At 40.8% G+C, this 25988-nt stretch overlaps 1 protein-coding gene and 2 long non-coding RNA genes across 3 annotated transcripts in view; 2 read left to right on the top strand and 1 right to left on the bottom strand.

The window, feature by feature from the left end:
- LOC309502108 overlaps positions 1–2482 on the bottom strand; it is a 105018-nt gene extending 102536 nt beyond the window's left edge. The window contains exon 1 of the long non-coding RNA XR_014207162.1: positions 2144–2482. This is a non-coding gene — a long non-coding RNA (uncharacterized lncRNA). The remainder of the gene's footprint in view (positions 1–2143) is intronic.
- Positions 1–25988, top strand: part of tns3 (tensin 3) — a 56406-nt gene that overhangs the window by 16337 nt on the left and 14081 nt on the right. Inside the window, exons 2-14 of the mRNA XM_082174200.1 lie at positions 7288–7437; positions 7525–7575; positions 8706–8828; positions 8925–8989; positions 9983–10066; positions 11944–12047; positions 12212–12272; positions 13124–13199; positions 13444–13570; positions 14415–14480; positions 14658–14756; positions 18910–19572; positions 22888–23109. Of these exons, the coding sequence (XP_082030326.1) occupies positions 7288–7437; positions 7525–7575; positions 8706–8828; positions 8925–8989; positions 9983–10066; positions 11944–12047; positions 12212–12272; positions 13124–13199; positions 13444–13570; positions 14415–14480; positions 14658–14756; positions 18910–19572; positions 22888–23109 (1891 nt within the window). The remainder of the gene's footprint in view (positions 1–7287; positions 7438–7524; positions 7576–8705; positions 8829–8924; positions 8990–9982; positions 10067–11943; positions 12048–12211; positions 12273–13123; positions 13200–13443; positions 13571–14414; positions 14481–14657; positions 14757–18909; positions 19573–22887; positions 23110–25988) is intronic.
- Positions 19583–22518, top strand: LOC309502095. The gene is made up of 2 exons (XR_014207149.1): positions 19583–22111; positions 22260–22518. It is a non-coding gene; the product is annotated as an uncharacterized lncRNA (long non-coding RNA).

Here is a 25988-nt window from a genome sequence, read left to right as displayed (position 1 = left end):
CACCAAAAACGGTTATTTGGTTTTTCGTTTTGAAACAAAAAACAGAAAAACGGTATTTTCGTTTTATAATTACAAACGAATTACGGATTATCCAGAGATCCCCTAATCAGGGTATCTTCCGTCCATTTCATTTCCTATTTGAAATGAAATAAGCAGAAACGAGAAACGGCGCCTTTATTCGTTTTTTCGTTTTTTCCAAAAAACGAAAAAACGAGATTTCGGCTTGATTTTTCGGTTTTTAGTTCACGGGCAAAAAACGAATAAATGACTTAAAAATTCGTTTTGCACATGTGGACGGTCATGAGGCGCCCCTGTCAGCCGATTGGTCAAGAAAATCTGAGCATGTGACGTCATCGGTAGTTCTACAGGTTTATTCAACAAAATAATAGTCCTATGGCTCTGCGTACCGCATATTAAACTGTTCAGGGCAGGTCCTGGGCTTACTTATGTGCAACTTAACGCGTTTCAGAGAAATATTTATATATCAGAAATATTAAATATTAATCTGCACCCAGACGGTTTTATTAGCTGTGCGGAGTTAAATCTGTGTGGTGAAGCACATACGCAGCAGTCATAACTCTTCTTTTAGACAATACGCTCAGTTTTGGACAAGGGGTGGTTATTGCAAATACTGTAATGCAAAACTGCTGATGGTGGTGGGTACCGCGATGATGGTAAATAAAATTGTACTGTAACTGTAGCTAATCATAGCTGCGAGAGCGAGATGATTGACAGGACGATAGCGGAGGAAAAAGCGCAAGATTTTGTTAGTAAAGAAGTGAGTTTGTCTTTGAAAACAACAACAACAACAAAAAGTTTTAATAACAGTGTTCATTTTAAAGGGACATTTCCAAATATATTTTATTTATTTGTTAGCCTATGCTGTTGTTATTCTGTCTTAATCGTTTTGTTAATTCAAGTTTAATACTATGCAGGAGTTTTTTTTTATTTTTTTATTGTAGCCTACTATTTTATTGTTGTTGTGTTTTCATTAAAAAATAACAATGAACCGCATTCGTTTGAAAGGTTAATCCATAGGTCTTTCATTTACTTGTGTTATCTCATCCGTCTTATTCTCTTTGTTAATAACGAATAGGCTAATGTTAATTAAAGTTGTTCAAAGAGTGGAGGAAGATGTTGTCAAACATTAAAAAAATCTAAAATAAGCGCTATGCTGAACGTACCCTCGTGCACTGTTCGATTTCCGTGTAGGCTACTTACGGAGCGGGTCCAATTGACAAATTTGGTCAAATTGTTTTTTTAACCATTTTTTAAAACCGTTTTCTTTTTATAAACAGTGTAGGCCTACTGACTTTTTTTGCATCTTTTTTTTTTTACGTTTTCATTTTTTCTTATACATTTTATGCTTATAACATCATAACTGAACAATTCAATGTAGCTGTATGAAAATAATGTTGACTTTTCCTAAGTTAACTTTCCCTTTAGTTTCCTATAGACATAGTTCCCTAGTTTCCCTAGTTTCATTCATTTTCTGTATCTTCAACAACATTTTCCTCAATCTCTGAAGCATCCTCTAACTCGGAAACATCTTCATCTGTATCAGTATCATCAAAAACCTGTGAAATTACTTATTTAAATGTCAATTTTTGGGAGCTCATTTTTCCTGCTGTCTATGTCAAAGTCTTGTGCCACACTGAGCAAAATTGTGGGAAAGCTCATTATTCACTCACATGGGAGTGAGAAACAAAACATAACAAAAACATACATCAAATAAATGTTTTTTATTCATTTATTGGCTCTGTAAAGCTGCCTTTGAAAATCATAAAAGGTTAAAAGCTAGGTATTTCAGATATCTTGAATATAGAAATGAGAGCTTATTTGTCTGACAAAGATTTTCATCTGTAATTTGCAATTAATTCTGAACAACGTGATTTAGCTTTTTCAAGTGTGTTTGGATATATAGGGTTAGATCACTTTTAGACACTTGCACTTTAGAACTGGAGTTGAAGTGCCCTGTCATACAAACACATGTGTCCGTACAGTTGCTTTTTAATAGCTGAGGGACAAATTGACCCGGGCGGGAACATCACAAATGTAATAGTAATTTTGTTTGTATGTCAACACACATCAGCATGTAGAAACTTTACATGCATGATCATGATGATAAATGAAAAAAAGTCACAAAATACCAACAAACAAAGGTTTCACGAGTTCACATCTACATATAATTAGTACAATAAGTTTATGCGTATTTGGCGTGCTGTCCGGGGGGAGGGCTCCGAGCTCGGAGTTAGGCCCGAACCCAGAGTACTCCCCCCAGTTGGTAAGTGTAGATGGAACTGGAAGTGAGGAGATGGGGTGGAGGAGGGATGCTGACAAACTTTCAATGAACAGAGATAGGTCTGCTGTGAATTTATACTCTGTCATTGAGTTGATTACTGATTAATCTCCAGCTGTGCATAATTTGGTTAATTATCTGAACCTGCTCCTCCCGAACTTTGTTAATAAAACATCATTTAATATTATTTCAGATTGAAAAAATAAATGATGGCTCATTTTTTACCATCTGTGGCTGACAAAATATTTTTCTGTATTAAAATAAGTGTGGAAAAGCTAATTTTAGCTTCATAAGGTTGTAAAAAAACAAACAAAATAACAAAATATAACCAAGCAATTTTATTATTTTGGGTCAGTAGCCTACAGTTGCATTAGAGGGCGCTTTCACACTGGCAGTTTAGTGCGGACCGGGGCACGGTTCGCATGAAAAATCGCTAATGTGAACGCTGTCATCGGACCCGGGTGCGCACTAGAGTACCGAACCCGAGACTACCTGGAGGAGGTGGTCTGAGCTCGGTTGCTCCCGAACCGTGGTGCGGTTCGCGTTAATGTGCAAGCAACACGGACTCGGGTGCGCGTTTGTTCAGGAAGTATAGTATCCCGCGCATGCGTATCACTGTCGATATCATTGTTTCCTCACACACGACAACCATGAGTGGCAGGGGAACGTTGTGGGACACTGAAGAGGTGATGTCTCTCACTATGTTGTGCTTAATAGCACCACAAAAACAGACAAATTACAGCTATGCTCAGTCGAGTTGTATTATCCATGCATTTTCCGTGTGCGTTTGCGATGACGTAAGATCACTGCAAACGCACCTGGGTTCGATACAACTAATTGAGTGTGAAACCAGACCAACGCTGCGGCGGGCGCCGGGAACGAGCGCACTCGGGTTCGGACCGCAGCAAACGAACCCAGTGGAAAAACGCCCAGAGTGTTAAAATGTTTGGGTCAAATTGGCCCGTGAACATCAGGAACGTAGCCTAGGCTACTATAGTAATTTTGTTTGTATAGGCTATGTCAAAACACATCAGCATGTTGAAACTTTGCATGTTCGTCATGATAAATGAGAAAGTCACAAAATATCAAGAAAAAACCATAGGGTTAACAGTATTTCCAACAACTAGAAAATCTAAGGGTTCTTACTTCTTTCACACCTGCCTCATTTAGGGCGTTTTTCCACTGGGTTCGTTTGCTGCGGTCCGAACCCGAGTGCGCTAGTTCCCGGCGCCCCCCGCAGCGTTGGTCTGGTTTCACACTCAATTAGTTGTATCGAACCCAGGTGCGTTTGCAGTGATCTTACGTCATCGCAAACGCAATCAAACAATGATATCGACAGTGATACGCATGCGCGGGATACTATACTTCCTGAACAAGTGCGCACCCGAGTCCGTGTTGCTTGCACATTAACGCGAACCGCACCACAGTTCGGGAGCAACCGATCTCAGACCACCTCCTCCAGGTAGTCTCGGGTTCGGTACTCTAGTGCGCACCCGGGTCCGATGACAGCGTTCACATTAGCGATTTTTCATGCGAACCGTGCCCCGGTCCGCACTAAACTGCCAGTGTGAAAGCGCCCTTAGTTCTGTTGAATCGCACTAGAGTTCGTTTTCCCCCTTGGTGCGGTTCGCTTGGGCAGGTGTGAATGCAGCAATCGCACTCGGGTGCGCACCAAAAGCGGTACGCTTTCAAACGAACTCTGGAGCGGTTCGTTTGTGGTGAGAACGTGATCCGACCTCGAACAGACCCAACTGCCAAAGAACAGGCTATGATTAGCTACAGTTACAGTACAATTTTATTTACCATCATCGCGGTACCCACCACCATCAGCAGTTTTGCATTACAGTATTTGCAATAACCACCCCTTGTCCAAAACTGAGCGTATTGTCTAAAAGAAGAGTTATGACTGCTGCGTATGTGCTTCACCACACAGATTTAACTCCGCACAGCTAATAAAACCGTCTGGGTGCAGATTAATATTTAATATTTCTGATATATAAATATTTCTCTGAAACGCGTTAAGTTGCACATAAGTAAGCCCAGGACCTGCCCTGAACAGTTTAATATGCGGTACGCAGAGCCATAGGACTATTATTTTGTTGAATAAACCTGTAGAACTACCGATGACGTCACATGCTCAGATTTTCTTGACCAATCGGCTGACAGGGGCGCCTCATGACCGTCCACATGTGCAAAACGAATTTTTAAGTCATTTATTCGTTTTTTGCCCGTGAACTAAAAACCGAAAAATCAAGCCGAAATCTCGTTTTTTCGTTTTTTGGAAAAAATGAAAAAACGAATAAAGGCGCCGTTTCTCGTTTCTGCTTATTTCATTTCAAATAGGAAATGAAATGGACGGAAGATACCCTGATTTCCCCTGACCCTCAATCTACATGATGTTTTTTTTGTAAAACTACAAGTTAAATTGAATGCAGGAAGATATTGAGTTTGGGGGAGAATATTGTCATCATGGCATCTCATGTCTAAAGGCTATGCAGTTATTCTGAAGTAATCAAAGACAGGGTTAAAAGAATCGCGAAACGGGTTTGAAAGATTTGAAGTCGTTCGTGATTCAATCTGATTCATTCGGACAGTTCACTCACGCTCTGAATCATTTACAGCGATTCTTCAAGCCGAAATAGAATCGGGATACTTTCTAAGAAACTATAGAAGATTCAGTGAGCAAAACAGGGTAATGTCTCCTCTCGTCCGTCAACGCGTGTGAGCGAGTCTGGACTGCAGGTAAACAGTGTTTACAACCAGAAGAGCATCAGAACACCAGAGTTCAGGAGAGCTACAAAGACGTTAGCATGTTTTGGTCTTGTTCTGCTGGTACATTAGGCAAGGAAAGGCAAGTTTATATTGCATTTACTATGGCAATTCACAGTGCTTTACATAGATAGGAATAAAAATAATCACAAAATAAAAGCACGGAAAATGAAAACAGTTATTCAAAATGCTTTACATAGAAAGGTCAAACGGGTTTTTTAACAATAATAGAAGAATGATTGGGAATATATTAGTAGTACCATAGTTTTACACTCATGTCTAAAGCTCTGCCCTTGTGAAGAAGAAGTGCACTTTAGCATACCTTTAAAAAGAGGATAGCCTAACTTACTTATTATGGAAATAACACAGTGCGGAGTGAGTGTAATGCTTTTGGACACTTAATAACACGTTACTTGCAGTTAAATTAACATGTAGCCTACATCTCAAATGTAATTTTAATAATTACTTCTCTTGTCTTTGAATGTACTGACAAGCATGGTATATATAATTTAATGTCATTTCTATTGAAACTCGTGTGTCATGTTAAAATGATAAAGTTGCACATAAGTACTTTTAAAATACATTAACTTTAAATGTAATATTGAATAACACAGTACAGTTAAAATTATAATCAAGTAATTTACATGTGCTTTAGTATGTTAGTCGGTACATCTAAATAAGTGATCTTCTTTAGATTATTGAACAAAATACTGTTCAGTCATTTTTGATCGAAACATATTTCGCTTTGTTTTTGTTTAATGTATTACTTGATTGGAGTGGTACACAACTCGGTAAAGGTTTTTCCTCTTGCTGTGTGAATATAAAAAGAAAATCATGTACATGATTCGAAAAGGTCGCTCTTGTATTGTTAGCGGTCATAAATGAGCGCATTTATAAATGAATTTCATCTAGTGGAAGCGTTTGGTACTGCGCACAAACTCTCACTGAAAGCTCATTTTATCAGATATCAATGGAAGCTTGTTTCCGCCACAGAGTGAAATCTCACAATTCTGAATTTTTATCTCAGAATTACGTGATATAAAGTCGCAATTGCAGGTTATAAAGTCAAAATTGCGTGATATAAAGTCGCAATTGTGTATTATAAAGTCAGAATTATGAGATATAAACTCGCAATTGCGTGAAATATACTTGAAATTCTGACTATTTTTCTCAGAATTGCATGTTTATATCTCGCAATTCTGATTTTATAATACGCAATTGCGTATTATAAAGTCAGAATTGCGAGATATAAACTATTCGGAGGTAAACAAATTTTTTTTTTTTTTTTTTTCTTAGAATTGGACTTTATATCTCACAATTGTGAGTTTATATCTCACAATTCTGAGAAAAGATGTCAGAATTGCGAGATATAAACTTGCAATTATGTTTTATAAAGTCCGAATTGAGTGATATAAAGTCGCAATTACGTGATATAAAGTCAGAATTGAGTGATATAAAGTCGCAATTACGTGATATAAAGTCAGAATTGAGTGATATAAAGTCGCAATTGCGAGAAAAAATTCGCAATTGCAAGATAATTGCGACTTTTTATCTCACAATTGCGACTATTTCATGCAATTCTGACTTTATATCTCACAATTCTGACTTTATAACACGTAATTGCGACTTTATTTCACGCAATTCTGACTTTATATTTGGCAATTCTGACTTTATATCTCGCAATTCTGACTTTATATCTCGCAATTCTGACTTTATATCTCGCAATTCTGACTTTATTTCACGCAATTCTGACTTTATATCTCGCAATTCTGACTTTATATCTCGCAATTCTGACTTTATTTCACGCAATTCTGACTTTATATCTCGCAATTCTGACTTTATTTCACGCAATTCTGACTTTATATCTCGCAATTCTGACTTTATTTCACGCAATTCTGAGAAATAAAACCAGAATTTTTTTATTCTGTGGCAGAAACAAGCTTCCATAGATATCAACCTCAAATTTGGAACACAACTTGTTTAGATTAATGTATTAGATTTTTTTAGAGTAAAACATGTTTTGTAAAAAAGTATTGAAAACGTGGTAATATTTGACCAACACACGTATTTTGAACACATGAACGCTCACTGATGAGCACTAAACCCTCTGGTGCTGTTAACGTAAACTGTGGTAAATCCTGAATGTTTTGGAGGTTTTAAAGACGACCTGTGGTAGATTGTGTTGCTCTGAGGCTCAGTGGTGGTCTCCCTGTGTGCAGATGGAGGAGGGGTACGAGCTGGACCTCACCTATGTGACGGAGCGCATCATCGCGGTGTCCTTCCCTCAGGACTGCTTCGAGGAGACGTACCTGCGCAACCTGAGAGACGTCACACGTATGCTCCGCTCCAAACACGCAGACAACTATCTGGTGAACACGCTTTCTGTCTTTCCCTTCGCCGTGTCCCAGAGCATCGGCTCGGCCTAGTGTTTCTAACTCTCCCTCGCTGCGTTTCAGGTGATCAACCTGTCGGAGAGAAAGCAGGAGCTCACCAAGATGAACCCGAAGGTAGTGTGGAGCATCCGCTGAATCACTCACACACACACACACACACACACACACACACACACACACACACACACACACACACACACACACACACACACACACACACACACCAAACATTTCAGGAATCAGCTCCTGAAAGAACCATGTTTTCGCAGTGCAACGAACATTTTAATAATCTAAAGAACCTTTTTTACTTTCATAAAGAACCGTGGAAAGTTTCCATGGATGTTAAAGGTTCTTCGTGGAACCATCGATGTCAATAAACAAGCTTTATTTTTAACCCTCGCACTTTGTAACACATCTTTCCCTCACGGGTCACAATGTCCCGAAGCCCTAAAAGCCCTTTTTGTCCAGAAAGCTTATTTTATTTGACTTTGATAATACTTTTATTATTTTTTAATGCAAGTTTTTTAATATATATATTTTTTAATTTACCTTTAAATGACTAGATTTGATCAATAAATAATAAATAAATAATAATTTAAGCACATTCCTCACATTCTTTCAACTTAAATTCAAAATAACTCACAATTTAATGCTCAACCCTTTTAATTCAGCTCTAAATATCTTACATTGTGTGTCTTTGACCTCTTGTGGGAAATAATTATATAAGATGATATTTCCTGACTCTAGATGGGCTTATATCTCTATATGGAGTAAATGAGCTGTTCCTCTGGGTCCTAAAGCCAGTTCACTTCAGTGTACATTCAGGTACACATGTAGACATTATAAAATAATTTTTTGGTAAAGTTTTAGCATTTTTTTTGTTTGAATTTTGAGCATTTTATGTTTTTCTATGTGAACTGAAGCATTCCTCGCATTCACTCATTCCTAAGGGGTCAAATTGACCAGCGAGGGAAAGATGTGTTACTTTTTTAAATGTCAACCATAAAACTCCTCGAATCAATTACATTGTTTGTGTGTGTATTCGTGGGTCAAGTGTGACTAAAGCTCTAGAGTCTTGGACCCTCTGATGAACACTCAATTTGTAAAAAAAAAAATGAAAAGATGAGCTTCGGGTCAGAATGAGCAGAGGGAAGGATGAGTGTTAAGAGTGTGTGTGTGTGTGTGTGTGTGTGTGTGTGTGTGTGTGTGTGTGTGTGTGTGTGTGTGTGTGTGTGTCTCCTCAGACTCTGGACACGGGCTGGCCGGACCTCCACGCTCCTCCTCTGGATAAGATCTGCACTGTGTGTAAGGCCATGGAGAACTGGCTGAGCGCTGACCCGCTGCACGTGGTGGTCATTCACTGCAGGGTGAGGCGCCTCACACACACACACACACACACACACACACACACACACACGCAGATCAGTGTGTGTGTAACACTTCTCCTCTCTCTGATCCACCAGGGTGGGAAGGGTCGGATCGGAGTCGTCATCTCCTCATTCGTTCACTTCACAGACGTCTCTGCCAGGTACTAGCGCTCTTCACACACTCCTCGCTCACACGCTGTGTGTCACATGATCTCTGCCAGGAGCAAAACACACCAATCCAGTCAGAAAAACACACCTGTCACAGAATCTGGCAACATATGGATGAATAAAGCAGACGTAGGGCTGGACACGTCATCAAATGTCACTTTACCTCAGCAGCATTTCACCATTTTATCTGAGAAAACTGTCAGATACACACACACACACACACACACACACACACACACACACACAGCTCTGCACCGCAACACGTTTAACTAGAAGAAATCATGACAGACATATACAGTAAAATGTACCTCTGAATTATCATGTTTTAATTTTAACAATAGACATCGTTTGCCAAAAAATAAAAGGTATTTTTCAATTTTTTATTTGATTAAATTTTTAAAGATTAAATAAATTGTTAATATTAAATATTTGATTACCACCATTTTTATAATAAATTTGTATTGAAGCATAAATCAAGAAAAAAATTCAAACGCACAACACAGAATTTCTGGAAAACAAGACTTTTCATGGCCATTATTATTGTAAAAAAAAAAAAAAAAGTTAAGTTGGAGTTTTATGAATTAAATTGATTAGACGTGATTTTTGGTTATTAAGTTTAATTAAACCAATTAAAAATGGAAAACATGGAATATGGGGAAAATAAAATGGGATTTAGGGGCCTAAAATGATTTTTTTTTTTTTTACTTTTAATAAATTGTTGTTAAATTATATACGTTTGATGATTTCAATCAATTTTAATTACTTTAATTTAATGAAGAAAGTGGGTAAACGCCGTCGTCAGCGTGTTTGAAGTGTTTGAATAAGCGAGTGTTTCAGTGATCTTCAGTCACAGGTGTAGAGGATCACATCTTTACTCTGAGCTCTCTCTAGCTGATCTAACTCAAGGGTTTGGATTGATGTATTTAGTTTGATTGATTGATATGAGTTGATAAGCCCAGCTGATGTGGATGTTCTGGTCCTGACAGTGCAGATCAGGCGCTGGACCGATTCGCCATGAGGAAGTTCTACGATGACAAGGTTTCTGCGCTGATGACTCCATCTCAGAGGAGGTGATGCCCTTCACACACACACACACACACACACACACACACACACACACACACACACACACACACACACACACACACACACACACACACACACACACACTATTGCACTGATCTGTTCTGTTATGGTGTTGAAATAATGTTGGGTTACACTTTATTTTAAGGTGTCATTGTTACAGTGTAATTATATATTTAAGTACTGAGTAATATTAAGCAACTACATATACTTACTATAGGGTTAGGGTTTGGTTGAGGGTTAGTTCCATGCAATTATGCATAATTAACTGTTATTACTATGGTAAGTAAGTACATGTAACATATGACTGTAACAAGGACACTAAAATAAAGTGTTCCCAAATGTTGCACTTGTTCTGTGAATAATGGAAACTGTTGGAAGTCTTGATGGGCTGGAGAGGAGAACTTCTTCTTTTTGTGAGTATCATATGTATCATACCCCAGGCTTTATGGCTCATATAGTCTGATATAGTGAGAATATGGAGGTAAAACAGCTAAATGTTATTCAGAGGCTCAAACTGAGCAGAAACATGCGATCTGGTGCAGATGCTGATATTTATATGAAACTCTGATGCTTGTAAATCAGTGAGATCTTCATAACAGACTACTGAGATAAAATGCATATAAATATTAATATCTGCCAATAATATGTCTTAGTAAGATGATATTTAAATGCTTGTTTTTAATATCAAAGCTCTGTAGTTGTATAACATATAATGCACTGTAATACAATGATGGTTGAGAAATGAGCTGATAAACTTTCCTCAAAAGCCTGATGATCATATTTGATACTCATGATTATTATAATAAATGATGTCTGGATAATAAAGTAAAGCTCAGTCGCTTCAGTGGAAATATTACTAACATTATCAAACCTCATAACTTGAGAGCTCCCTTTCAGTCGGTCACTCTGACGTGGGTTACATACGTAACGGAGATGGTACGTAATTAGGTTACTTTTTCAAGTTATTAGTAAAGTAATTTTATAATATAAAAACATATATTATAAAATATATTTTTCAAAGAAGTAATGCAAGTTACCTTGTTTTCCCGTTTATTGACTGACAGCTCTCCTGTCCTCATGTTGAGACTAATCGAAGTGCAGAGGCATTGTGTGTGTGTGTGTGTGTGTGTGTGTGTGTGTGTGTGTGTGTGTGTGTGTGTGTGTGTGTGTGTGTGTGTGTGTGTGTGTGTGTGTGTGTGTGTGTGTGTGTGTGTGTGTGTGTGTGTGTGTAAACATTATGGTTATTGTAGTTCTAGACTAAATGTGTGCATTTACTCATCTCACTTACACACAAAAAAGATTCAATATTCCTCAAAATGAATAAAATGAGTGAATCAGAATACAATGCAAACCTCCAATAATTATTAATATTTTTACAAATATAATACAAATATTTGTATGCATTTAATATCACTTTATTGACCAATGTACTTTATATTGACTACTAAAAATTACTTAATATTTGTAGTTTTTATTGGTGAAGTTTTGAAAGTTGAAAGGTTAGTTTGAGCGGCGCCCTCTACTGGACACGCGTGAATCTGCACTTCCTTCAGCCTGAGGATTATTACTTCACTTTTGGTGTTAAAGGGCTTTACATTTGCCCAGAAATATAACTTTTTTTATTATAAAAGGCCCAGACCAGAGGAGAAAAAGTAACGCAAAAATAATGTAACGCATTACTGTTCTTAAAAAGTAACTACGTAACGCAATTAGTTACTTTTTAAGGGAGTAACGCAATATTGTAATGCATTACTTTTCAAAGGAACTTTCCCCAACTCTGCGTGTGTGTAAGTAGACAGGAAGTGTTTTGAGAAGAGCTGTGACACACACACACACATGATCATAAGCTGTGTGTGTTCAGGTACGTGTGGATCCTCAACAGTCTCCTGAGCGGCTCCATCAAGATGAACACGTGTCCTCTGTTCCTGCACTGCGTCATCCTTCAGGGCTTCGACTGCGCCGCGGGTCAGTGTGTGTTTACTCCCTCACACAACACCACTTCACTACATTCACACTGAAGCTGACTCGTGTTCAGTCTCAGTCTGACGTGACTGCTGCTGGATCTGACTTCATGAAACCCCTGAGTCATCCAGTGTGATCCTCCCAGTAACCCTGTGCTTCTCCTGCAGTGTGTCAGCCGTATGTGAAGGTGTATCAGGCGATGCAGGTGGTGTACGTCTCAGGAATATAGTGAGTTACTCTGAACATCAGCATTACTGCACACACACTGAAACACTGAGCACAGCCCAGACACACACACACACGACACTGAAGTATTGCAGTACACACTGATTTCACAACACAAGACCCACTGAGACCAGAAAACAAGAAGAAACTTGATTATTGAAAGCAGAATTCCAGAAGTCACGGGGAGTGTCAGTCTATGGCTCTTCACTGTGAATTATAAGATGGTTTGTAGTTTTACACTTCCAGAACCTGTACAATTATGTGAAATATCCTATTAGATTTATTACAGTTTTCCCACTTACTTTTAACCGATTACACTTTTTGCCATTACAATTACGATCATTTACAGGTTTGATTTAATGACTCTGTCTTATTTGATTCAGTCTTATTTTAGTGTCATTGATGTAGTTTTTGTTCATATTTTGAATTAGATTTTATTTGAATATTTTCTGTTTCATTTTAAACTTTTAGTAATTTCGTTGTGTGTGTTTGTCATATTTATTGTCTATATAGTTTTAAAGTATGTTTTTATGTTTCAATTGATGTTTAATTTATTTTTTAAATGTATTTTTAGTGCTGTCAAATCGATTAATCACATCTAACATAAAAGTTTGTGTTTATAACACACACACACACACACACACACACACACACACACACACACACACACATATATATATACATACTATATAAACTCAAATTTCTATGTTCGATGCGATTAATTGTGATTAATCGATTTGACAGCAAAATACGTGTATAGTTGTATCTTTAGCTAAGGATAGCCCTGGTCTGACAGGCATGTATTGACATGTTGTTGGCATGAGGTGTATGATATGATATTTGATATTTCTCAGCCACATGGGAGCCGGGCACAGAGACAGGATCTGTATAGCACTGGAGCCGGCACAGATGCTGAAGGGAGACATCATGGTACTGACTAACACCACACACACATTCACCTTTCTATACTGTACGTCTGTCGATAACAGTGAGTAACAGGAAGAGTTCATCAGAGATAGTTTCAAACACTGTCAGAGCTTCAGACGCCTGATAACGGTGATAAAGACTTCCTATAGACAGGACTTTATGAGTTAGCTGAAGAATAAAGGGATGTTCAGAGTGTGCCTCAGATGAGCCAGAGACTGTGTGTTCCTCACGATGGCTCTGTCTGCAGGTGAAGGGCTTCCGTCAGAGCAGCCGGTCCGAGAGAGACGTCATGTTCAGGGTTCAGTTCCACACGGGAGCGGTTCAGGCCTACAGCCTCGTGTTTCAGAAGGACGACATGGAGCACGCCAACAAAGGTCAGCGCGGGTCACCTGAAGGTCACCACACACACCGGTCACACTGCATCACAAGAACACCACACACACACAGTGTAGTCACCATGGGGACGTCTCACAGTCAGACTGGGAGCGGTGAAATAGATGATACACTGGTGTTTTACCAGATGAGAAGTTTATCTGTGTATCATCTTTTTACTCCTTGCTTTTATTTTGTGATTATTTTAATTCCTCTCTGTGTAAAGCACTTTGAATTACCATAGTGTATGAAATGTGCTATATAAATAAACTTGCCTTGCCTTGCATGGAAGCTTGTAAATAAGGTTACACTCTATTTGATGGTCCACTTCATTCTACTAACTATAAGTAACTTAGCAACTACTTGTCACCAAACTCTCATTAGAATATTAGTGGACTGTTAGTGTCAGGGATGGGTGGCAGGGTTTCAGTTAGTGGAAATAATAAGTTGTTACCATGACTTTTTATCTCACAATTCAAAGTGTACATGTAAACTCGGAATTGCAAGAAAAAAAAAAGGTCAGAATTGAGAGATAAAAAGTCGCATTTACCTTTTTATTTTTGTGTCAAAAACCAGCTTTACAGGATTGTGATATATATATAGCCTGAAGGCCTAAAACTAAAGTACAAACATATGAAGCATTCATACAGTGAATATAGGCTATAAATGAATGATAATTTCTCTTTGTCTAAATGTTAAAGCGAGTGTCTTGTTAGTAAAGTGTATTTTGTCCTTGGTCTTCACTGAGGTGTTGGGTTCAGTACACAAGCGACAGTATCAGAGGGTTTCCAGATGTTTTCTGTCTGTGTTTCAGCATCTGTTGATGTTCTGATGTTTCTCTTTCAGACGCCAGGTTTCCAGATTATGGCAAAGTGGAGCTAGTGTTCTCTGATGGCCCAGAACCAATGTCAGGTTCGTTTGTAATTTACTGCTAATCCTAAAGTTCTTGAATGCCAGCGTTTCTCCCCATCAGAGCCTGACGGGCTTGTTTGCACTTCATGTCCTGAACAAAACTTGCACTGAATTGATCTGAATAATGACTCTACTGTCTTCTGTAGAGCTGCTTTACAGCTGTTGTGTGATTGGCAGGTTCAGAGCGCTGGCTGAACGGTCCAGATGTGACGGTCGACTACACCAGCACAGATTCACTCTCTAAATGGGACTCGTATGGAAACATCTGCAGTGAAGGTAGGGAAGATCAGAATGATTATTAGTAAAGGGCATTCACTTGAGCTCTGGCTACACAAACACACTAATGTGGTTGAGTGAATGATTCAATGACTCATGCTGTCATTTGCTCCCCTGAAAGAGAGACTTTTATTGAGGGACTGGTCATTTGATATTTATTTAAGCCATTTCTGATACTAGTATTGTTACTGTATGAGCCTTTAGGTCCTGACTGAAGCACATGCTCACTTCCTCTGGTTTTATAGTGCATGTGCAACCGAAGAGGTTTGGTCGACCAAAATATTATTAGTCGTTTAGTTGCAGAAAAAAACACTCCACAGGAAGTGGCGAAATCCCGCAGGCTGTAACGGACAGATCGTTAACGGCAGGAAATACAAACATTCTTCTATTGTTCATCCTCGAATATGGCGTATCACTTGAAACATGTAAGTAGTCCGCTCGCTCTAATGCTAACATAGATAACTATGCGCTGTTATTAGGTTCATATCTGTGTTTGAGTGTGGAGAGCACGCTTCACGAAACTCACTGTATACTCGCCTCACAGACATGAGAAATATATCTATAGAAAGCTTGAATTGTCTACTTTTAAATAAACACATTCAAATGGAAAATAAATATTCTCAGATTATGTAATCCGTATGAACATACATACAGATGACGGGCTTAGCATCATTGACTTAATCTCTGCAGCCGAAAACACAGAACACATTATCAATAAATTATTAAAATGTTTAAACAGTCTACTTCTATTATTACGTTTTGCCGGCGCTCTGTGGCAACATGTATGCGTGCGTTAGAGCGCAGATTAGGCCATGTATAGGCAATTAAAGGCTCATTATTATGATTTATGGCTTATTAATATAAACGTGTGATTAGTCGACTAATCGATTAAATGAACGACCACTAGTCGACTTGAAAAATCTTTAGTCGAGGGCAAACCCGTATATACTGTATACTGTACAGCCCTAGCTGCCTCTGAACACTACTTCAGTTTATTGTATTGCATAGTTGGCCAAAACTCAGTCTTTTTCTGTACTGTGGCTGTGCTGTCACACACACACACACACACACACTAAAACCACCCCAGAAGTCCAGCATGTTTTCCTGACTGCGGTGAGGCTTATGGAAGGACAGAACTCACACCCTTCTTAAACTGGCAGGCACAGGAATAGTTTGGCCACAGTCACAGCTGTTTTGCATAAAACACATTGATGGAAACTAGTTGCAGCACCTTTAATAAAGAGGGCTTGATCAAGCACAAACAGACAGCTGTGCATTCCTGCGGCAAACGCCAGGCCTTGTTTTCACACGCAGACGCCTAAAGCTCACAGGAATTCAGCATCTCGTCCTGAGCTCAGCCTGTTAACAAGGGCTAGAGGAAACAGCACTGGCAGACTCATGCTAGAATAGTGTGATTTTAGTGCCGCTTCCTTAGGGAAGTGCACCACTATTACTCACAGTTAGTAAAGTGATTTGAACAGACCACCAGACCTAGTGTGCATCCCAGTGTGAATCCCAGTGTGAATCCTCATGTGAATCCCAGTGTGAATCCTCATGTGAATCCCAGTGTGAATCATAGTGTGAATCCCAGTGTGAATCCCAGTGTGAATCCCAGTGTGAATCCTAGTGTGAATCCCAGTGTGAATCCTCATGTGAATCCCAGTGTGAATCATAGTGTGAATCCCAGAGTGAATCCCAGTGTGAATCCCAGAGTGAATCCCAGTGTGAATCCCAGTGTGAATCCCAGAGTGAATCCTAGTGTGAATCCCTTTGTGAATCCCAGTGTGAATCCCAGTGTGAATCCCAGTGTGAATCCTAGTGTGAATCCAACTGTGAATCCCAGTGTGAATCCTAGTGTGAATCCTCATGTGAATCCCGGTGTGAATCATAGTGTGAATCCCAGTGTGAATCCCAGTGTGAATCCTAGTGTGAATCCCAGTATGAATCCCAGTGTGAATCCTCGTGTGAATCCCAGTGTGAATCATAGTGTGAATCATAGTGTGAATCATAGTGTGAATCATAGTGTGAATCCTAGTGTGAATCCCAGTGTGAATCCTAGTGTGAATCCCAGTGTGAATCCTAGTGTGCTTGTTGAGGAGAATGAGCAAACTGCTTTAATAAGTGATTTCACCCGCTGGACGAGAAAACAGCTGGAAATCAGGAGTGACTCTTTACACCTAGAAACCACACAGAACTGCATAGCAACGCCCTGGCAACCACCCACAACAACTGAGCCATAGTGGGCTGGGGTGAAAAAATGCCAATGCTATTTTCTCCATAAAGTGTTTCTAATGTCTGTTGACTTGTATTGGACTGGTATTGTGACAGACACTATGAGAACGGTAATGAAGCTTTGACACGGTTCAGTCCTGCTTGTTTCGTGCAGTGACAGCAGTGTGTTGGTCAGCGCAGTGTGTGTTTAGCTGAACTGGTGTTGACTCACACAGTTGTGATGCTGAGGCTTCGGCAGGAAGAGGGACTGGAATTGTAATTACAGTGTTTTGTTTTCGCTGGCTAATTCTGGCTACTTCGGATGACAAAACACAAGAAAAACACCATATAACTTCCTCCCACGGCCTCCCTCAAGATGCGTCTGGAAGCCAAGAAATGAATGCACTTCTTTTGCAAACTAAGGCGAAATGCTAGAATGACTCTAACTGAACGTTGCTGAGATGTTTCAGTGAGCGCTTTAAAGAATATTCTGGGCTCAATCCCATTAATGTTTGAGTGCTTTAATAAGAATCTGAGCTTGGCATTACTGCTTTGAAACCTGCTCAGAGTTGGTGAGTTTGCTCTCTACAGCTGTCAGTGTCTTGTTCTCACACTGATGGACAGTAAAGGTATTTTCTGTTAATGAACACTGATGAGCTGAACTCACACTGAACCTAGACATTCCTCTACACGTTGAGCACATCTGTTCTCTCAGCAATGAGCAAGGGATCCAGCCTCTGTTAATTGGAGGCCTGGATGATCTGTTAGTTGTGGAAAAAGATGCCCCTGCTTTGTCATTTGTCATCTCAGCTTTACAGGACAGCCTCATGTTTCAGGCCCTTTGAGTGACATCTGATTCATGAACCAATTAATGTTGTGAACCGATTCTTTCCAATGATCCGCTGCACTGTAAAGAATGACTGACTGACTAGTAAAACAACACTCAAGGTTGCTATTGGATGGCATATCGGTGCCTGCATATTTTACTATGGCCATACTTATAACCAAAAGTTATAAGTATGGTTATAACAATATATTTTATTAGTTTAAATAATGTTAATATAGTAGTGTCCTTGATCAATGTAATGATAACCACTATAATAATACAGGTGGTACAATAGAAAGTCAAATAATGAATCAGAGTTTATCATAAGTTGCCTGTCCATAAAAGTTGCCTGGCCAGTACTCATACAATATATAGACACAAACTCTGATAAAACATCTAATATAATATAAATAAATATTAGTGTTCAATGTTGCTTACAAAAAAAAAAGAAAACATGCACAGAAATTTTGAAAACCCTGAGCCCCTGGAATGAACTGCATATAACACATCCTCAACACCGCCCTCTTCTCTCATGCCCCGCCCCCTGTCCTTACATTCCATATATGGAGGAACAGCCCTGCCCTCTTCTCTCATGCCCCACCCCTGTCATGACATTCCATCTCCATATATGGAAGAGCTGCCCCGCCCTCTTCTCTCATGCCCCGCCCCTGTCCTTACATTCCATCTCCATATATGGAAGAGTAGCCCCGCCCTCTTCTATCATGCCCCGCCCCCTGTCCTTACATTCCCTCTCCATATATGGAAGAGCAGCCCCGCCCTCTTCTCTCATGCCCCGCCCCTGTCCTTACATTCCATCTCCATATATGGAAGAGTAGCCCCGCCCTCTTCGATCATGCCCCGCCCCCTGTCCTTACATTCCATCTCCATATATGGAAGAGTAGCCCCGCCCTCTTCTCTCATGCCCCGCCCCTGGCCTTACATTCCATCCCCATATATGGAAGAACAGCCACACCCTCTTCTCTCATGCCCTGCCCCCTGTCCTTACAATCCATCTCCATATATGGAAGAGCAGCCCCGCCCACTTCTGAGATGTCGTGCTTGTTTCCTTCATGCAGTGTTTAGCGTGTTGAGTGAGGTGTGTTTGTCCCCCCCCAGCGGGTCCGATCCTGGAGCGACTGGTGAAGCGTGACGTCAGCAGAGGCTCCACCCCCTCGGGGGCCCCGCGGAGCCCAGACCACACGCTCTCGGCCAGCACCGACTCCGGCCTCTCCAGCGCCCCCGACTGCTGGCCCACCCCGGGGCCCCGAGCACCTCAGCCCAGCCGGCAGGAGCGGGTGGAGCTCAAGCGGCTGCTCAGCGGCTTCGGCCTGGAAGAGGCGAGCCGAGCCCCTCCGCAGAACCACCTGAACGGGCGCCCGCGGCCCAAGGAGCGCGAGACCGACATCCTGGACGACGAAGTCCTGAGCTCGCGGCACGACCTGCACAGCGCGGACAGCCTGGGCACGCTCTCCTCGTCCTACCACAAGAGCAGCCAGAACTCGCTGCTGTCGGACGGCTTCGGCAGCCCTGGGCGTACGGAGGAGACGCACACGGGAGCCATGGAGGAGTACGAGCGGAGAGTCGCTCACAGAGGTGCTTCCCTCCCCGCCGGCTCTCCGGGCCCCAGGCACCCGTTCCCGCACGGGGGATACTCCACACAGACCTGGGTCCATCAGCAGCAGCTTGTCACGGCACAGCAGTACCTGTACCTGCCAGAGGATGACGCCGGCGAGCAGCGCTTCCACAGCCACACACAGGAGCTCCTGCCCAAACATGCCGGTCAGCACACGCAGCTTTCTCTCATTACAGTTATGCTTTGGTTTAAACCTTTTCACAAACCTTTTCACAAAAGCGTCAAGGCCCCCCGAATATTTTGTTGAATGGATAACATGCAATATATCAAAAGAAAGAACAGAGCCTCTGCTTTTAAACAAAAAACCTGTTTTATTCTAGCATCATGCATTATTTTTTTTATCAACACTTAAATGTGGGTAAGTTTCATAAAAAAAGCAACATTTTGAGCACAAATTCGACAGCTCAACAGCAAGAACTCAACAGCTTTACATGGGATAGTAAAGACAAAACCTGCCAACACATAAAGACTAAAACACTGGATAACAAGAAGGTAACAAGGTACAGGTGAGACTAATTAATTGTCATAGTAACAAACAATAGTAACTATGGAAACAAAGGCAGATAGGAACTAAATGCAGGGAAGAGAACACAGGCACAGCAAGACAAAAGAATATCAAAATAACTGTCCAAGTACTCTAAACACAGGGAATCTTGACAGTTAGTTAATGCAGGTCAATATAATAACTTTGGGGCTTTTTACAACTTAATTTTACCTTAAACTTAAATTAGCTGTAATACGAAAGTAAAGTTTCCATTCAAAATAAAACTAAAAACATTTTGATTGATTTAGTTTACTTACTGTAAGCAAAGACAACTTCGAAAGACCTTAAAGTCCCCCTGTGGTGAAGATCCAGCTTTTAATGTTGTTTATATGTCTATAGCCCAACCCTATTTGGACGGGACACGTTTAACATGGAGAGGTGGGGTAGAGTAATTATTACCAGAGCTTCTCTGTGATTTTAGTCCCGTCCGAATGTGCATCTCAGTGATCATCACGGACAATGTCAGTAAAGATTACGGCTACTTTTACCTTCAGTAAAAAGGTCTGGAAAAATGACCTCAGGTAATACTAATCCCATATGAATAGACCCGCTGTGAATATGTACGTAAATATTCCGTCATTTCGTGTTTAAAAGTAGTTTTCTGCGGTTTCTCAACTATGGAGACGCTTGAAAAAGCATTCAGTTGCGTTCTAGACACTGGGACGAATCTGTGGCAAAACTCAAGTGTTTTACACACACCATTCAGATCAGAGAGAAGATCGACAGCACTTGTTAGAGGCACGAAACATCTTTTAGCGTTAGACAAGTGCCTATTACCAACACAATCCAAACTGAAGTTGATTAATATATCGTTCGACTGGACACAACTGTTTTATATATATAAATATAGGTTATATGTGTTTGCACACATGATATCAGGAAGCAGCGTAATACACACATGACGACAGGAGTGACGGCGATGTGTAAATCGAGTTACTCTTCCACTTCTGCTAGTTTTACTGAGATATCTTATCCCGTGCGAATGGGCCCTTATTATTACAGCCATCCTGTGGTAAAATTACATTACTCCATCTACCCTTGTAAAGCTAATCCCGTCCGAATAGGGCTTATGTGGTGTTTTTAATATGCTTTAAGACAAACCATGTGTAAATTCGACACCATAAAGTCGACACCATTGCTGAGTATTTCCTCCTTAAAACTGCAGTGAACCAAAGACAGTCTCAAAAACACGCTTTGAAATCGCTGCTGTTTCTGACGTCACAAACTACCTTGTAACCAATAGGGCTGGACCCGAATATTCGAATATTTGAATATTCGTTCGGTGGGTTGGTATTCGATTTGAAAATTTGACATTCGAATATTCGTTTTTTTTAGTTTTTTTTCACACCTGGGATCCCCCGCGAAACGGTTCTCATTCGCCCTTGAATAAGGCCGGCGACACACTGGCTGCGTGGCGTGAGCGTCTCAGCTGCGTGGTGTGTCCATTTTTATTTCTGCTCCCATGTTAACAGGTTGAAGTTTACACACTGCCTGCGTGAGACACGCGTCTCAAGGTGCGGCTCAAGCCACGCGGAAAACGTGTGCATGCTAGAAATAGAACCGACGGCGACGCCTAAAAGTGTTCCTGCAACGGGAGTGTTCTCTGGCTAGTGCAGAACAGCGGAGTTTGTATGGACTGAAGTGCATGCCTGAGCTTGTGTTTTGGGTTAAGCTGTGTTGCTTTGACATTGTGAAAAAATAGAATAATAGAAACAAAATGTATTAGCCTTTTTACCCGTTATTATCAATCTAAATTAATCTCGTTTTTAATTTAACTTAAATTTTTTTTTTCTTTATTTAATTTTTTTTTTCTTTATTTAAATTTGGTTTTTTCTTTATTTAAATTTCGTTTTTCTTTATTTAAATTTCGATTTTCTTTATTTAAATTTCATTTTTTTCTTCATTTAAATTTCGTTTTTCTTTATTTAAATTTCGTTTTTCTTTATTTAAATCTACCTTTACTGTGTCAGTAATTTGTTAGTCAGAAAAATATTAGACTACCTTAAAAGTATTGCTTAATTTAACAGACCTGTGTGTGTGCGTTTTATATCACTAGTATAGTGTCCGTTCTCGGAGCATATAAGCCCTGCCCGCGTGAGGTGCGCCGCTTCCCGCTCGCGCTGTTCTGTAGTTTACTAAAAGTTTATTAATTCTGAATGTGTTGCGTTTTGCGTGTCCATCTATATTGCACCAAATGCGACACTGCACTTGTGAAGTCGATTGGATGAACGGTTCTCGAAATAATAAAAATGCAAACGGACATACATGCCTGCCTTTATTAGAGAGAAGAATATGTTCAGCCCCCTCTCTCCGAAGCTTCGAATATTCGATGTTCATTACTACCGAAGCTTCGAAGCTCAAAAAATGGTATTCGGACCAGCCCTAGTAACCAATCAGATCAACGTGTGATCGTCAACCAGTGGATCTCTGAGCTGAGTGAGTGAGTGGAGGCGGGGCTCATTTGCATATTCATAGAACCGCGCATACTAAATGAGGCGAGGGTGTCGAGTTACATTCAAGATATTTTAAGGTATGACAGATTTTTTTTTCCAAGGAATTTTGGTGTCATTTTGGTGATCAAAGATGAGTTTTAAGGGATACAATTAATGACTACAGGGGGACTTTAATGTTTCTTGTGATCTCTTCTCAAAATATGCATCATATGTTCTGTGACGGACTAACAAAAAAAAATCATAAAAATACAATAAAACCCGCAATAATTTCTGCAGTCAGTAAAGCTGCCAGTATCTGTTGTGCACATCAAGCTAAAATACTATTTAAAGTCAGTTGTTTCTTTTCCTTTTTTCTATGGGGAGTGTTAATTTGCACTTAGACAAACTGAACAAAAACCAGTTTAATCCATGATTTTGGATTTGGATTAGACCAGTATAAATGACGGTCATATGGCTGTTTTCAGAGCAGAAAGAGCCTCCGGTGAGGCATGAAACCCCTCGGATCCAGGAGCCGGACCACAAACATGACGAGGAGTTCAGCTCACTCACGCTGGACATCGACAACTCCATTCACCAGCTCAACCAGCTCATTCTGGACCTGGACCCCAGCTTCGTGCCCATCTCCACCAAACCCAGCTCAGCCCTGGGGGACGCGCAGAAGGACAGCGGGAGGAGTCGGCAGATGGGTAAGATCATGATCAAACATGCTCAGCATGAGGTTATGTGGTTCCTCTCAGCATGAGGTCCAGTAACGGCCTCTTCAGGGGTTTAACCTGGAAACCTTTGAGTTGCAGCTCAGATCTGTAACTAGTCAACCTGTGTATCGGAGTGTGACACAAACAAGCACAGAATAATTCATATTCATCTGGTCATTATCATAAAATAAGCCTGAAAGAGTTATCATGAACATGAAGCAGATGTCTTGCATTAATAAATACAATGATTTTGAATCTGTGCGAAGAAGTGTCGCTGTTCCTGTACTGTCAGTCGTCTTGACATCTATTGTGATGTGTGTATCCAGCTGTTGACCCACAGTATTACAGATCTGCTCAGGTTAGCCGGTTAGCAAACGCTCCGCTTCCACCTGGTGTTAAGATGCGTCTTTGTTGATCGGATCACAAGAGGACGACGGATGTAAGCGGGTCTAAAACGTTTTGAGCTTGTCCACTTTCACCTCTTCCAGAGGTAGTTGAAACACATTCGACCGGATTGCTTTCGTAGTGTAAACGCTCATGTGGTCGAATGTGTTCGAACAGCCACTAAAAGACCATCTTCTCTCCGCCTAATGTGGAAACATTATGGGAATCGTGCTAGATGAGAATGTTCTCTCAGCATTCCTGATTTTTAATGCCAAGTTCAGAGACAGGTTTTGTGAGATCGCCGACAAATGCTCGAAATCAAGGCAAATCGTTGCTCGTTCACGCGAGTGACAATCATGCCGTGTGAATGATCAAAGACACGATCTGAGAGAATCGCAGACGAGTCGCAGACGCCCGTGAGATATTCGGCATGCTGAACATCTGGAGCTGTCGGCGATTCACAATCCTGTGTGTGAATGTGTTCTGACTGAAAACTACATCGGCGATGACCGATAGCCAATGAGAGAGCAATACAGGACAGCGGGGAGTTCGGGGAGGCGTTAAAGACCAGAATATCAGTATTTTATTAGATATATTTAAACAAAGCACAAACATTTGCTTGACCAGCCACAACAGCAGCACATTGCAGTGTGAAAAGAACAGTGAGCCGACTACTTTGAAAATCGTGCAGTGTGAACTCGGCATAACACACACTCACAGCGTTCAGCTGGTCTTGCGTCTGTCAGAGCAGAAACTAAAGCTGCTGCTCTCCGTGTGTTTCTCCGTCGTCTCCGGCCGCATTCATGTGTAAACTGTGCAAGATCAAAAGATCTGAAAAAACCCCAAACATTTCCCCATAGACCCCATAGACCCTCCTCTCGACGAGATCAGGACAGAAGTGGTGTAAAATGGACAGAAGAGGCGGACTAAAACACCAGGTGTAAACGGGAATCTGTCTCCCTGTGATCCGATCGACCGAAACACATCTTATACCAGCAGTAAACAGGGCCTGAGCTTTGTCTGTGTTCTCAGTGATTGTCTGTGGCTAAACAAGGCTCAAGGCTCACTCACACCAATGACTAGAACAATAACAATGATAAAGAAACCGTTTTTCGTTCTTAAAGGGATAGTTACCTCAAGGGCATCCAAGATGTAGGTGTCTTGTTTCCGCAGTAGTTTCAATTTTGATATTTTTAGGTCAAACCGTTCTTATCTGTCAGTCATATAATGCAGGTCTATGGTCACCACCTCAAAGAGCAAGCACAGAGTCCAAATTAAACAATTCCCCATCGTAAGTACACATTGATGGCCTAAGACACGAAATGAGCGGTTTGTGTGAGAAAACGAACAGTATTTATATCGTTTTTAAAAACGGAAAGCGCCGGAAGTGATCTCTCGTGCGTGTACGTCACTCATTGTTTGCGCAGACCAGAACGCGCGCACACGTCACACACCAGGAAGCGCGCGCGTCCTCAGATCACTTGGACGTGGTTGTGTTATAAGAGGTAAAAACGATATAAATACTGTTCGTTTTCTCACACAAACCGCTCGTTTCGTGTCTTAGGCCATCAATATGTACTTACGATGGGGAATTGTTTAATTTGGACTCTGTGCATGCTCTTTGAGGTGGTGACCATAGACCTGCATTATATGACTGACAGACAAGAACGGTTTGACCTAAAAATATCAAAATTGAAACTACTGCGGAAACAAGACACCTACATCTTGGATGCCTTTGAGGTAAGCTAAAACATACCAAAATTTAATTTCAAAGTGAACTATCCCTTTAATGTAAAAGAATACTACCCTCGAAACCCAGAGTTCTCGCGAGAGCACAAGTTGAATTTGCTCAGCGAGTTTCTCTGGTGTCGAGTAATGATGCTCATTAAATATACCCCTCGATCTGAGCTGCACCAATCACAGCGGGTTATCTGATATAGGCGGGCCAGAGGTGAGATGACGACAGCGCTGTGACGTCGATGTCATTAGTAAACATTGTAAGATGGCTGTGGATGGACACCAGTTGTTTGAAACGGCTTTGGCCGCTACAATGAACGAGTTAGACTTGGCTTTTTATCTAAAAGAGGAACAGAAGACACCGCTCGAATCGTTCCTTTGCAAGAAGGACGTTTTTGCTGTTTTGCCGACCGGATACGGCAAGAGTATATTCTACCAGTTAGCTCCGCTGGTAGCTAAGCGTATGGGGTTTGTTGTGATTGGTCGTAGTGTTATCCAATTGAGTGCAGTGAGATTTTCAGATGCATGCTTGGTGCCGCCCCTCGAGCTGGCCGAGCTTCATTAGTCGACGCCAGACCCTTAATCTTTCAGATTTAGGTCTGGATTTCCAGGCTATTATTATGCTACATCCTCACAAAATACTGAATGCAATCTTTCGGACGCTATTATAGGGATCTTTATAGTTCTGGATGTTGTGTAACGGGCCTTTACTCACTTTACACACTACGAACCAGACGACGAGTGATGTC

This window comes from Leuciscus leuciscus (assembly GCF_965113295.1).
Source record: "Leuciscus leuciscus genome assembly, chromosome: 6".
Lineage (NCBI taxonomy): Eukaryota > Metazoa > Chordata > Actinopteri > Cypriniformes > Leuciscidae > Leuciscus > Leuciscus leuciscus.
Note: the sequence above shows the minus strand (reverse complement) of the source record. Positions and strands in the feature narration are given on the sequence as shown.